The sequence below is a fragment of the Thalassophryne amazonica genome, chromosome 3 (genome assembly GCF_902500255.1).
Source record: "Thalassophryne amazonica chromosome 3, fThaAma1.1, whole genome shotgun sequence".
In the NCBI taxonomy this organism is placed as follows: Eukaryota; Metazoa; Chordata; class Actinopteri; order Batrachoidiformes; family Batrachoididae; genus Thalassophryne; species Thalassophryne amazonica.
The window spans coordinates 132,649,063-132,662,490 of NC_047105.1; the positions used below are offsets into that span (position 1 = coordinate 132,649,063).

At 41.8% G+C, this 13,428-nt stretch overlaps 1 protein-coding gene across 1 annotated transcript in view; it reads left to right on the plus strand.

Annotated features, from left to right (window-relative positions):
* Positions 1-13,428, plus strand: part of LOC117507641 (inositol 1,4,5-trisphosphate receptor type 1-like) — a 535,403-nt gene that overhangs the window by 76,369 nt on the left and 445,606 nt on the right. The window contains exons 6-7 of the mRNA XM_034167459.1: positions 6,424-6,582; positions 12,777-12,875. Coding sequence (XP_034023350.1) covers positions 6,424-6,582; positions 12,777-12,875 — 258 coding nt within the window. The remainder of the gene's footprint in view (positions 1-6,423; positions 6,583-12,776; positions 12,876-13,428) is intronic.

Here is a 13,428-nt window from a genome sequence, read left to right on the forward strand (position 1 = left end):
TTGTGTGCACTTTGTTTTTATATCTTTCAAATATGTAGTATAAAATCACACGCATTGCATATGTATGTAGGTATGTGTATATAGGCATGTATCTACACTAGAGATGTTTATGATGATGGGACTTGAGTTTGTGTTGTGTTAAATGTGTCTGTATCATGGCCCAAGCAGAGGGTCACCACTGGTCTGGTCTGCTTGAGGTTTCTTGCTCGATACATCAGAGGGAGTTTTTCCTTACCACTGTCGCCTGTGTGCTTGCTCTGGGGGTTGGTAATGAGTATATATGTATGTTTGTATGTATATAAGGGGTGGGCGTTTATATGCTTTGCTTCTGCTCACCCCCTTTTGGTCACACATGTCACTATGGAATTGTCTTGTGTATCGGTTTTTGTTACTGTTGAGTTTGTGTGCCAAATAAATTCATTCATTCATTCATTCAAAAGCTGTGCAGTAGTTTTGACTTAATCCTGCTAACAGACAGACACATAAATAAACGCCAGTGATTTTATTACATCCTTGGTGGACATAAAAATGAAAATAGCGTAGCAGCCAGGTACCCCAGAAACATAAAAGTAAAAATAAAACAGATACCTCAAAAAGATAAAAAATAAAACAGTACAAATAACAAGAATAAGAATACAAACAAGTGATAAGAAAAACTGAGGTAGATACACATATGTGCAAGAGGTAAATAGCAAATAGTACAGGCTTTTTAAACTCAGTTCAGAGGCCAGTGGTCTAGCAGAGGCAGATACATTAAAGAGTCTGATGGCACTGGAAAGGAACCGTTCCCTTAGCAGTGTGGTTGTATGAGTTCATAGCAGTTACTGAAAAGAAGGGTGGCTATATTAGTCACAGAATATTTTTGAAATGTCAAAAAAGTTTTTAATTTGTTACTTTTGAGTTTATTTGTTATACTTTAATAAATGAATATATAAACAAGTCAGACTGGAAAATGTTTAATTCTTCATTTAGTTAGATAGTTAGTTAGAAGCATAATGCCTTGTAGACGCCGCATCGAATGATGCCGCATGAGGCCGGGTTGGCACTGGACCCCCTAAAATCTGCTTGGATGGGGATGGGGAAGTGGGGATTTAATAACATTGTGTAATTATAAGTGATGTTAGGAGTACCAAGACTGGCTGCTTATTTTTTTCATGGGATCAGTTGACAATGAAAACACAGGGGGACAAGATATATGACTTCTTTGTAAAGAGAAGCAAATCAGGCAAAGACAGAACTCAGCTCTGACATCAGCAGTCCTGACAGCTCCCATCCTGGGGACTAGTCAGGAGAGACAGTGTCAGGCACAACAGCCCAGCAGCCTGTATGTGTGTGAGTAGCTGTGAGAGTAAGTGTGAGTGAGGAACTGTGACTGAGTAACTGTGAGTGAGGAATGTGACTGAGTAACTGTGAGTGAGTAAGTGTGAGTGAGGAACTGTGACTGAGTAACTGTGAGTGAGGAACTATGACTGAGAAACTGTGACTGAGGAACTGTGAGTGACGAACTGTGACTGAGTAACTGTGAGTGAGTAAGTGTGAGTGAGGAACTGTGACTGAGTAACTGTGAGTGAGTAACTGTGAGTGAGTAAGTGAGTGACGAACTGTGACTGAGTAACTGTGAGTGAGTAAGTGTGAGTGAGGAACTGTGAGTGAGTAAGTGTGAGTGAGGAACTGTGACTAACTGTGTTAAAACTGAGTGAGTAGTTGTGTGAGTAACTAACTGTGAGTGAGTCGCTGTGTGAGTAACTAACTGTGAGTGAGTAGTTGTGTGAGTAACTAACTGTGACTGAGTAGTTGTGTGAGTAACTAACTGTGACTGAGTAGCTGTGAATAACTGTGATTGAGCAGCTGTGAGTGAGTAGCTGTGACTGAGTAACTGTGAGTTAGCAGCTGTGAGTGAGTAGCTGTGAGTTTGCAGCAATGAGTAACTGAGTGAGTAGCTGTTCACTCACAGCTGTGAGTGAGCAGCTGCGAGTGAGTAACTGTGAGTGAGCAGCTGTGAATGAGCAGCTGCGAGTAACTGAGTGAGCAGCTGTGAATGAGGAACTGTGAGTGAGGAACTGTGAGTGAGTAGCTGTGAGTGAGTAACTGAGTGAGCACCTGTGAGTGAGGAACTGTGAGTGAGGAACTGTGAGTGAGTAACTGAGTGAGCACCTGTGAGTGAGTAACTGTGACTGAGTAACTGTGAGTGAGTAGCTGTGAGTGAGTAACTGAGTGAGAACCTGTGAGTGAGTAACTGTGACTGAGGAACTGTGAGTGAGCAGCTGTGAGTGAGTAGCTGTGTTAAAACTGAGTGAGTAGCTGTGTGAGTAACTAACTGTGAGTGAGTCACTGTGTGAGTAACTGTGAGTGAGGAACTGTGACTGAGTAAGTGTGACTGAGGAACTGTGAGTGAGGAACTGTGACTGAGTAACTGTGAGTGAGGAACTGTGAGTGAGGAACTGTGACTGAGGAACTGTGAGTGAGGAACTGTGACTGAGTAACTGTGAGTAAGTGTGAGTGAGGAACTGTGACTGAGTAACTTTGAGTGAGGAACTGTGACTGAGGACCTGTGACTGAGTAACTGTGACTGAGTAACTGTGACTGAGTAACTGTGAGTGAGTAGCTGTGTTAAAACTGAGTGAGTAGTTGTGTGACTAACTGAGTGAGTCGCTGTGTGAGTAACTAACTGTGAGTGAGTAGTTGTGTGAGTAACTAACTGTGACTGAGTAGCTGTGAATAACTGAGTGAGCAGCTGTGAGTGAGTAGCTGTGACTGAGTAACTGTGAGTGAGTAACTGTGAATTATCAGCTGTGAGTGAGTAGCTGTGACTGAGTAACTGTGAGTTAGTAGCTGTGAGTGAGTAACTGTGAGTTTGCAGCGGTGAGTAACTGAGTGAATAGCTGTTCACTCACAGCTGTGAGTGAACAGTTGTGAGTGAGCAGCTGCGAGTGAGTAACTGAGTGAGCAGCTGTGAGTGAGTAACTGAATGAGTAACTGTGAATGAGTAGCTGTGAGTGAGTAACTGAGTGAGCACCTGTGAGTGAGGAACTGTGACTGAGTAACTGTGAGTGAGTAACTGAGTGAGCACCTGTGAGTGAGCAGCTGTGAGTGAGCAGCTGTGAATGAGTAGCTGTGTTAAAACTGAGTGAGTAGCTGTGTGAGTAACTAACTGTGAGTGAGTCACCGTGTGAGTAACTGTGAGTGAGCAGCTGTGAGTGAGTAACTGTGAGTTAGTGGCTGTGAGTGAGTAACTGTGAGTGAGCAGCGGTGAGTAACTGTGAGTGAGTAGCTGTGACTGAGTAACTGTGAGTTAGTGGCTGTGAGTGAGTAACTGTGAGTGAGCAGCGGTGAGTATCTGTGAGTCAGCAGCGGTGAGCAGCTGTGAGTGAGTAGCTGTGTTAAAACTGAGTGAGTAGCTGTGTGAGTAACTGTGAGTGAGCAGCTGTGAGTGAGCAGCTGTGTTAAAACTGAGTGAGTAGCTGTGTGAGTAACTGAGTAACTGTGAGTGAGTAATCGTGAGTGAGTAGCTGTGAGTGAACAGCTGAGTGAGTAGCTGTGTTAAAACTGAGTGAGTAGCTGTGAATGAGTAGCTGTGTGAGTAACTGTGTGTGAGTAGCTGTCAGTGAGTAACTGAGTGAGTAACTGTGAGTGAGTAGCTGTGAGTGAGTCGCTGTGTGAGTAACTGAGTGATTAACTGCGTGTGAGTAGCTGTGTGAGTAACTGAGTGAGTAACTGTGAGTGAGCAGCTGTGTGAGTGTGTGAGTAACTGAGTAACTGTGAATGAGTAGCTGTGTGAGTAGCTGTGAGTGATTAGCTGTGTTAAAACTGAGTGAGTAGCTGTGTGAGTAATTGAGTTAACTGTGAGTGAGTCGCTATGTGAGTAACTGAGTGAGTAGCTGTGAGTGACTAACTGTGTGAGTAGCTGTGCGCAAGTAGCTGTGTTAAAACTGAATGAGTAGCTGTGTGAGTAACTGAGTAACTGTAAGTGAGTAACTGAATGAGTACCTGTGGGTGAGTAGCTGTGAGTGAGTAACTGTGTGAGTAGCTGTGATTGAGTAACTGTGGGTGAGTAGCTGAGTGAGTAACTGTGTGAGTAGCTGTGATTGAGTAACTGTGGGTGAGTAGCTGTGTGAGTAACTGTGAGTGAGTAGCTGTGAGTGAGTAGCTGCGAGTGAGTAGCTGTGGGTGAGTAACTGTGAGTGAGTAGCTGTGAGTGAGTAGCTGTGGGTGAGTAATTGTGAGTGAGTAGCTGTGAGTGAGTAACTGTGAGTGAGTAGCTATGAGTGAGTAGCTGTGGGTGAGTAGCTGTGAGTGAGTAGCTGTGGGTGAGTAACTGTGAGTGAGTAGCTGTGAGTGAGTAACTGTGGGTGAGTAGCTGTGAATGAGTAGCTGTGAGTGAGTAGCTGTGTTAAAACTTAGTAAGTAGCTGTGTGTGTCTGAGTAACTGAGGAACTGTGAGTGAGTCGCTGTGTGAGTAATTGAGTGAGTAACTGTGAGTGAGTAACTGTGTTAAAACTGAGTGAGTAGCTGTGTGAGTAATTGAGTTAACTGTGGGTGAGTAACTGTGGGTGACTAGCTGTGGGTGAGTAACTGTGAGTGAGTAGCTGTGAGTGAGTAGCTGTGTTAAAACTTAGTAAGTAGCTGTGTGAGTATGTGAGTAACTAACTGTGATTGAGTAGCTGTGGGTGAGTAACTTTCTGAGTAACTGTGGGTGAGTAACTGTGGGTGAGTAGCTGTGAGTGAGTAGCTGTGGGTGAGTAACTGTGAGTGAGTAGCTGTGGGTGAGTAACTGTGACTGAGTAACTGTGGGTGAGTAACTGTGAGTGAGTAGCTGTGTTAAAACTGAGTGAGTAGCTGTGTGAGTATGTGAGTAACTGTAACTGTGAGTGAGTCGCTCTGTTTGTGTGTGTGTGTGTGTGTGTGTGTGTGTGTCATGGTGTTGGTGCTGTTGAAAAATTGATTGTTGTGTTTTACATTTGTGCATTGTTAATAAACTGCAAATTACATAGAAAAATCTCATCTCCTATGTGCTTAATACACTCAACAAAAATATAAACGCAACACTTTTGGTTTTGCTCCCATTTTGTATGAGATGAACTCAAAGATCTAAAACTTTTTCCACATACACAATATCACCATTTCCCTCAAATATTGTTCATAAACCAGTCTAAATCTGTGATAGTGAGCACTTCTCCTTTGCTGAGATAATCCATCCCACCTCACAGGTGTGCCATATCAAGATGTTGATTAGACACCATGATTAGTGCACAGGTGTGCCTTAGACTGCCCACAATAAAAGGCCACTCTGAAAGGTGCAGTTTTATCACACAGCACAATGCCACAGATGTCGCAAGATTTGAGGGAGCGTGCAATTGGCATGCTGACAGCAGGAATGTCAACCAGAGCTGTTGCTTGTGTATTGAATGTTCATGTCTCAAACCATAAGCCATCGCCAAAGTTGTTTCAGAGAATTTGGCAGTACATCCAACCAGCCTCACAACCGCAGACCACGTGTAACCACACCAGCCCAGGACCTCCACATCCAGCATATTCACCTCCAAGATCATCTGAGACCAGCCACTCGGACAGCTGCTGGAACAATCGGTTTGCATAACCAAAGAATTTCTGCACAAACTGTCAGAAACCGTCTCAGGGAAGCTCATCTGCATGCTCGTCGTCCTCATCGGGGTCTTGACCTGACTCCAGTTCGTCGTCGTAACCGACTTGAGTGGGCAAATGCTCACATTCGCTGGCGTTTGGCACGTTGGAGAGGTGTTCTCTTCACGGATGATGCGAAGGAGATGTGTTGCACTGCATGAGGCAAATGGTGGTCACACCAGATATTGACTGGTATCCCCCCCAATAAAACAAAACTGCACCTTTCAGAGTGGCCTTTTATTGTCGGCAGTCTAAGGCACACCTGTGCACTAATCATGGTGTCTAATCAGCATCCTGATATGGCACACCTGTGAGGTGGGATGGATTATCTCAGCAAAGGAGAAGTGCTCACCATCACAGATTTAGACTGGTTTGTGAACAATATTTGAGGGAAATGGTGATATTGTGTACGTGGAAAAAGTTTTAGATCTTTGAGTTCATCTCATACAAAATGGGAGCAAAACCAAAAGTGTTGCGTTTATATTTTTGCTGAGTATATTTAGCTACTTAAATATGTTTCAACATTTAGAGACTCTGATTACAGTTGATTGTTTGAGAAACAAATTAATTGTCATAATGTGTGGACCCCCTGAAATAGCCTTGACCAAGGACAAAAGTCTAACTCCACCAGTGGCCCGGACACTCTTCCTGGTGCAACTCCACATTACATGGAGAGTTGTGGCAGGGGTGGGGGTTTTAATCAGGAACCTTCTCCACTGAAACCAAGCACACTAACCACTTGATAACTCTGTAATTCTTTCAATTTTCTGCTTCACATAACAGCTGCTGCACTTGAAAAGCAATAAATACCTGACAGTGAACAAGCGTCTCCCTGCACTGTTGGAGAAGAACGCCATGAGAGTGACTCTGGATTCAGCTGGAAACGAAGGGTCTTGGTTCTACATTCAACCATTCTACAAACTCCGATCCCTTGGAGACAGTGTGAGTGGAGCGGTGGGGTGGGACAGAAGTTGCTCTCATCAGAGAAATGTCATGCATCAGTCAGTGAGAGCACACAGCTGGTACCTCATTCATTGAATAAAAAGTAAGTCGGAACAGTTTAGTAATGTGTCTTCAGGAGAGCTACCTTTGACAAAAATGGTCAGTGCTTTTAAACTATGGTTTCCAGCTGAAAGCTGTTTATTTCAGAACCAGCAGGTTCTTGCTAACATTTGACACAATGGCCACATCTTAACCGGAAAAATAAGTTATTTGAAATTTTCTAAACTATCGATCATTGTTCAGTAAATCCAGTAAATCCAGTAAATGTGATGGTTGCACTTCTTCATTTTATCCATGAGTTTCCAAAGTGTTCTGTGTATAAATCCAATAGTTTAGTCATACCTTATGTATTGGGGCTCTGCTTCTTGGGAGTGCCATAATTTTTTCAAGACTTTGAAATTGGAGACAGATGTGTTACACCGTTGCATAATACATGTTTTTAGTGTGTATGGTATGATTTTTGTTTGAGTCTGTGTTTGTTTTGGCCAGTGCGTATCTTATGAATGGACCAATGTCAAGTTTCTGTCCTGTAAAAGTAAACGTGAATGTTCGTATGTTATTACCTTTGCCAAGGAATTACTCTGGAATTACTCCTTTTCTCTGAATGACTCTACATTTTCTCAGTAGGTGGTAATTTAGCGATATTTGCACAAACTTTAAACTGAGACAAAGAGAGCCTAAATAAGCACAAAATAGAGTTATGTCAATTATATTTGTATGTACTGAAAGAGTCCTACTCTTGTACAACCAGTAAATAGAACTGGATTTGATTCCCTGTCACACTACAACCCCTGGCAAAAATTATGGAATCACCGGCCTCGGAGGATGTTCATTCAGTTGTTTAATTTTGTAGAAGAAAAGCAGATCACAGACATGACACAAAACTAAAGTCATTTCAAATGGCAACTTTCTGGCTTTAAGAAACACTATAAGAAATCAAGTAAAAAAGATTGTGGCAGTCAGTAACGGTTACTTTTTTAGACCAAGCAGAGGAAAAAAATATGGAATCACTCAATTCTGAGGAAAAAATTATGGAATCACCCTGTAAATTTTCATCCCCAAAACTAACACCTGCATCATATCAGATCTGCTCGTTAGTCTGCATCTAAAAAGGAGTGAACACACCTTTTAGAGCTGTTGCACCAAGTGGACTGACATGAATCATGGCTCCAACACGAGAGATGTCAATTGAAACAAAGGAGAGGATTATCAAACTCTTAAAAGAGAGTAAATCATCACGCAATGTTGCAAAAGATGTTGGTTGTTCACAGTCAGCTGTGTCTAAACTCTGGACCAAATACAAACAACATGGGAAGGTTGTTAAAGGCAAACATACTGGTAGACCAAGGAAGACATCAAAGCGTCAAGACAGAAAACTTAAAGCAATATGTCTCAAAAATCAAAAAATGTACAACAAAACAAATGAGGAACGAATGGGAGGAAACTGGAGTCAACGTCTGTGACCGAACTGTAAGAAACCGCCTAAAGGAAATGGGATTTACATACAGAAAAGCTAAACGAAAGGCATCATTAACACCTAAACAGAAAAAAACAAGGTTACAATGGGCTAAGGAAAAGCAATTGTGGACTGTGGAATGACTGGATGAAAGTCATATTCAGTGATGAATCTCGAATCTGCATTGGGCAAGGTGATGATGCTGGAACTTTTGTTTGGTGCCTTTCCAATGAGATTTATAAAGATGACTGCCTGAAGAGAACATGTAAATTTCCACAGTCATTGATGATATGGGGCTGCATGTCAGGTAAAGGCACTGGGGAGATGGCTGTCATTACATCATCAATAAATGCACAAGTTTACGTTGATATTTTGGACAATTGAAAGGATGTTTGGGATGTTTTCAAGATGATAATGCATCTTGCCATAGAGCAAAAACTGCAAAAACATTCCTTGCAAAAAGACACATAGGGTCAATGTCATGGCATAGGGTCAATGTCAATGAGCAGATCTGATTTGATGCAGGTGTTAATTTGGGGGATGAAAATTTACAGGGTGATTCCATAATTTTTTCCTCAGAATTGAGTGATTCCATATTTTTTTTCCTCTGCTTGGTCTAAAAAAGTAACCGTTACTGACTGCCACAATCTTTTTTTTCTTGATTTCTTATAGTGTTTCTTAAAGCCAGAAAGTTGCCATTTGAAATGACTTTAGTTTTGTGTCATGTCTGTGATCTGCTTTTTTTCTACAAAATTAAACAACTGAATGAACATCCTCTGAGGCCGGTGATTCCATAATTTTTGCCAGGGGTTGTATCTGTCTGTGTCCTTTGGACAAGACTGTTCATCTGCACTGTCTCAGTCCAACCAGCTGTAAGTGGGTACCAGCCTTTGCTGGAAATGGATTCAGTGATGGACTAACATCCTATACAGGGAGGCATAGACTCTGATTGGCTTCACACTGCAGAATCCACAGTGACATTCCTGGACAGAGGGAGACTAACTGGTTGCCTATGGTGCCCTCTGCATGGGTGGAGGCAGTTGAGAATTTCTGTTCAAACTGAATGCCGCATACAGTGCATCCAGAAAGTATTCACAGCACGTCACTTTTTCCACATTTTATGTTACAGCCTTATTCTAAATTGAATGAAATAATTTTTTTCCTCAAAATTCTACACACACTACCCCATAATGACAACGTCAAAAAGTTTTTTGTTTGCTTATTTATTTTTTTTAATTTTATTTTATTTTTACAAATTTATTAAAAACATATATACAAAACTAAGAAATGACATATACATAAGTATTCACAGCCTTTGCCATGAAGCTCAAAACTGAGCTCAGGTATTTCCACTGATCATCCTTGAGATGTTTCTACAGCTTAAACGGAGTCCGCCTCGAGTAAATTCAGCTGATTTGATTGGACATGATTTGGAAAGGCACACACCTGTCTACATATAAGGTCCCACAGTTGACAGTGCATGCGAGAGGCCAAAGTCAAAAGAACTGTCTGTAGACCTCCGAGATAGGATTGTCATGAGGCACAGATCTGGGGAAGGGTAAAGAAACATTTCTGCTGCTTTAAATGTCCCAATGAGCACAGTGACCTCCGTCATCTGTAAATGGAAGAAGTTCAGATCCACCAGGACTCTTCCTAGAGCTGGCCCTTCACTCCCGAACTGAGCGATTGGGAATGAAGGGCCTTAGTCGGGGAGGTGACCAAGAACCTGATGGTCACTCTGTCAGAGCTCCAGCATTTCTCTGTGGAGAGAGGAGAACCTTCCAGAAAGGCAACCATCTCTGCAGCAAACCAACAGTCAGGCTTGTATGGAGAGTGGCCAGACAGAAGCCACTCCTTAGTAAAAGGCACATGGCAGCCCACCTGGAGTTTGCCAAAAGGGACCTGAAGGACACTCTGACCACAAGAAACAAAATTCTCTGGTATGATGAGGCAAAAATTCTTTGGCATGAATGCCAGGCGACAGTGTTTTTGGGCCACATTGATTTTTTTTTAAGACTTTCAGAATAAAGTCATAATATTACAAGAATAAAGTTGTGATTTTATGAGGAAAAAATGTGTAAAATTACAAGAATGTCATAATTTTATGAGAAAAACTCTTAATATTATGAGAATAAAGTCATAATATTACGAGACTAAAGCCATAATTTTATGAGAAAGATTGCAATATTATGAGAATAAATGTTGTAATTTTATGAGAAAAAAAAACTCGTAATAATATGAGAATAAGGTCATAATATTACAAGAATAAAGTTGTATTTGCTCGAGAAGCGACGACTGCCAGTGTTGTGCCAAAGTAGTTATTCCCACCAGTATCCCCTGGCACCAACCCCACAACACCCCTTCCAGCCATCTCCTCCTCTATCAAGTAACAAGTTTAAGTCCAGACATAGGAATCAGGGATTGGCACACAGACTAACAGACTAGATTGACCTTGAGGAAGAGGAAAGGAAGAAAGAAAAACTGACAGCGAAGTTGTAGCGCTTACCCACCCATATCCTGTCCCCAAACAACAGGGATAAAACACCCAGATAATGTCACAAACAGAACTATGTCTCAACTTAAATTAAAACCACGGTAACATTATAACCACTCAGGAACCCAACCAAACTCCAGGCCAGGTTATAAACACCCATAGGAATCCCCCACCCTCCCACAAAGAAGAAAAGGAAAAACATTATTATAGAACCTGAGCATCTTAAATAAAAATGTAGATCTTAAATTGGTCTTGAAACCAATTATACCCTGCTTATAACAAATATAGTAATGGTATTAAAGAGATACGTTAATCTTGTTACTAGTGGTAAAGTGTTGATACTTTCAAGTCCAGTGTCCATTGTTTTTCAATGTCTTTTTGGGAGGGAAAGGGGGGGGGGTGATATGATGAATGTCGGGGGCTCCACATGGGTTAAGTCTCTTTTGTACATTGAAAACATTGTTACCTCAGTTAATAAACTCCAAAAAGCAGCAGTCGACTTGGGGGTGTTAATAAGATGAATTTGGCCATCCTGAAGGCAACGCAAGTGAGTTAGATAGGCGAATCCACAGTACATGTTGCAGCAAGCCATCACTTTACTCACGGTGTCAAACTCCCATCTCTTCCGCCGAACCTCATCAGACAAATCAGGGTAGAACCACAATTGTGAGCCCTCATGAAGGATGTCTCGTTTCTTTAGGGCGGCTCTGAGTACAGCCTCTCTTTGTGAATATTGTAAGAACCGCACCAGGATGCTCCTCGGAGCTTTATTTGGGGCTGGGTTGGAGGTTGGTGCTCAGTGGGCGCATTCAGTCTCCAGTGGAGGGGAGTCAGCAGGAAGTTGTACTAGTTTTGGTAATAACGTCTGGAGAGAGTCCGCAAGGGGAACACCAGCCTCAGTGATCTCTGGGAGATTAACAGTCTTCAAGTTGTAGCAGCTCCACTGTCTTTTCCATGGCGGCTAAATTGGTACTGAACTTGCTGCATCCGTCCTCTGTAGCGGAGATCCTGCATTCAACCTCCTCCACACGCTTTTCTAAATCGATCACCTGGTTGGAGAGAGTAGAGAGGGAGCCCTCGACCAATGAGACAAATGTTTTAGTTTCACCTAGAGCCCCGTCAATTAAATCCAGGCGAGAGCCAACTGAATCATCCATATTATTCACATGGGAGGCTACCAATTATACCAATACTTCAGCTAAAATCTGCTTCACCGTTGGGGTTTTTCCGTAATTATTGTATGGCTTTGCCTTACAATATAAAGCACCTTGGGGCAACTGTTTGTTGTGATTTGGCGCTATATAAATAAAATTGATTTGATTTGATTTGATAGGGGCTAGCCTCGTGTGAATCCTCATTAGTTGTGTTCTTTCATTCCATGGATGCACCAGAAGATGAAAACACAGGAAAAACTTTTCCACGTTGCTTGTTAGGCATTGCTACAGTGTAGAAGACCTGGCAGTTCCAATGTTAATTTAAGAAATTTAAGAATTTTCTTTGAGGCTGTAGCGGAGTAAAATCCGAAGCAGCCATCTTGCTTCGGGTCACGTGATCTCCCCTCAGTTTTTCATATTGAATAAATTTGCAAAAAATTCAAAAAAGCTTTTTTCATGTTATCATTATGGGGTGGTGTGAGTAGAATTTTGAGAGAAAAGTGAATTTACACCATTTTGAAAAAAGGCTGTAACATGTGGGAAAAAAATGAAGTGCTGTGAATACTTTCTGGATGCACCGTAGCATTGGTTTTGGTATTGTGAAGAGCATGTATAACTCCTCCTAGTAGAGCTGCTATACCACCATATGGAACCCCCCCCAACCAAGGCTGGTATCCATTGAAAGCTGAGTGGAATGCAGATCATGTATACTTTCCAAGAACACAAACACTGTGGCCTGAAATAGACACACCTGGAATCAACACCCCACCCCACCCGATATATAAGTAGCCCAACTGACTGTATTCCACCATGGAGCCTCCTGCTCTGCCCGATGCAACAGGCCGAGAATTCTATTATTCAGAGAATTATTCTCTCAGGTGTTCAGAGCTGTGTGTTGTGAAGGTGTCATTCCCATGATGTTGCAGCAACACACAAATGCAAGTTCAGTATTTGCAGCAGTCACTTACTTTGGACACTTTTGGTAGAAATTTATAGATTTGACTGCGTTGTTTGTATATTGTTTCTCTAGGTGGTAATTGGAGACAAAGTAGTCCTTAACCCTGTGAATGCAGGACAACCTCTGCATGCCAGCAACCACCAGCTAGTTGACAACCCAGGATGTAATGAGGTATGTGAGATCTTCATATTTCTATTATTTTATTATATGGCTGCAACGCTACACGCACTCTGATTGGCTGATTTCCGGTCTGATATTTTCCCATATCAGACCGGTTAACATGACAAATGGTCCAGAATGCGTATCTCTTTTCTTACAAACCAGAAAGCTAAATACATGGTTAAACCAAGTTGGACATGAACGTACTCCATAAATATCTAAACATACAGATTGAAAGCTTACAACACTGCATTTAATCTATTATTAGACTCTATTGGCTTTGCTCAAAAAGTAAATGAGTCCACCCACCACTTTAATCATATCTTAGATCTTGTTTTGACTTATGGTATGGAAATAGAAGACTTAACAGTATTCCCTGAAAACTCCCTTCTGTCTGATCATTTTTTAATAACATTTACATTTACCCTGATGGACTACCCTGCAGTGGGGAATAAGTTTCATTACACTAGAAGTCTTTCAGAAAGCGCTGTAACTAGGTTTAAGGATATGATTCCTTCTTTATGTTCTCTATTGTCATATACCAACACAGAGCAGAGTAGCTACC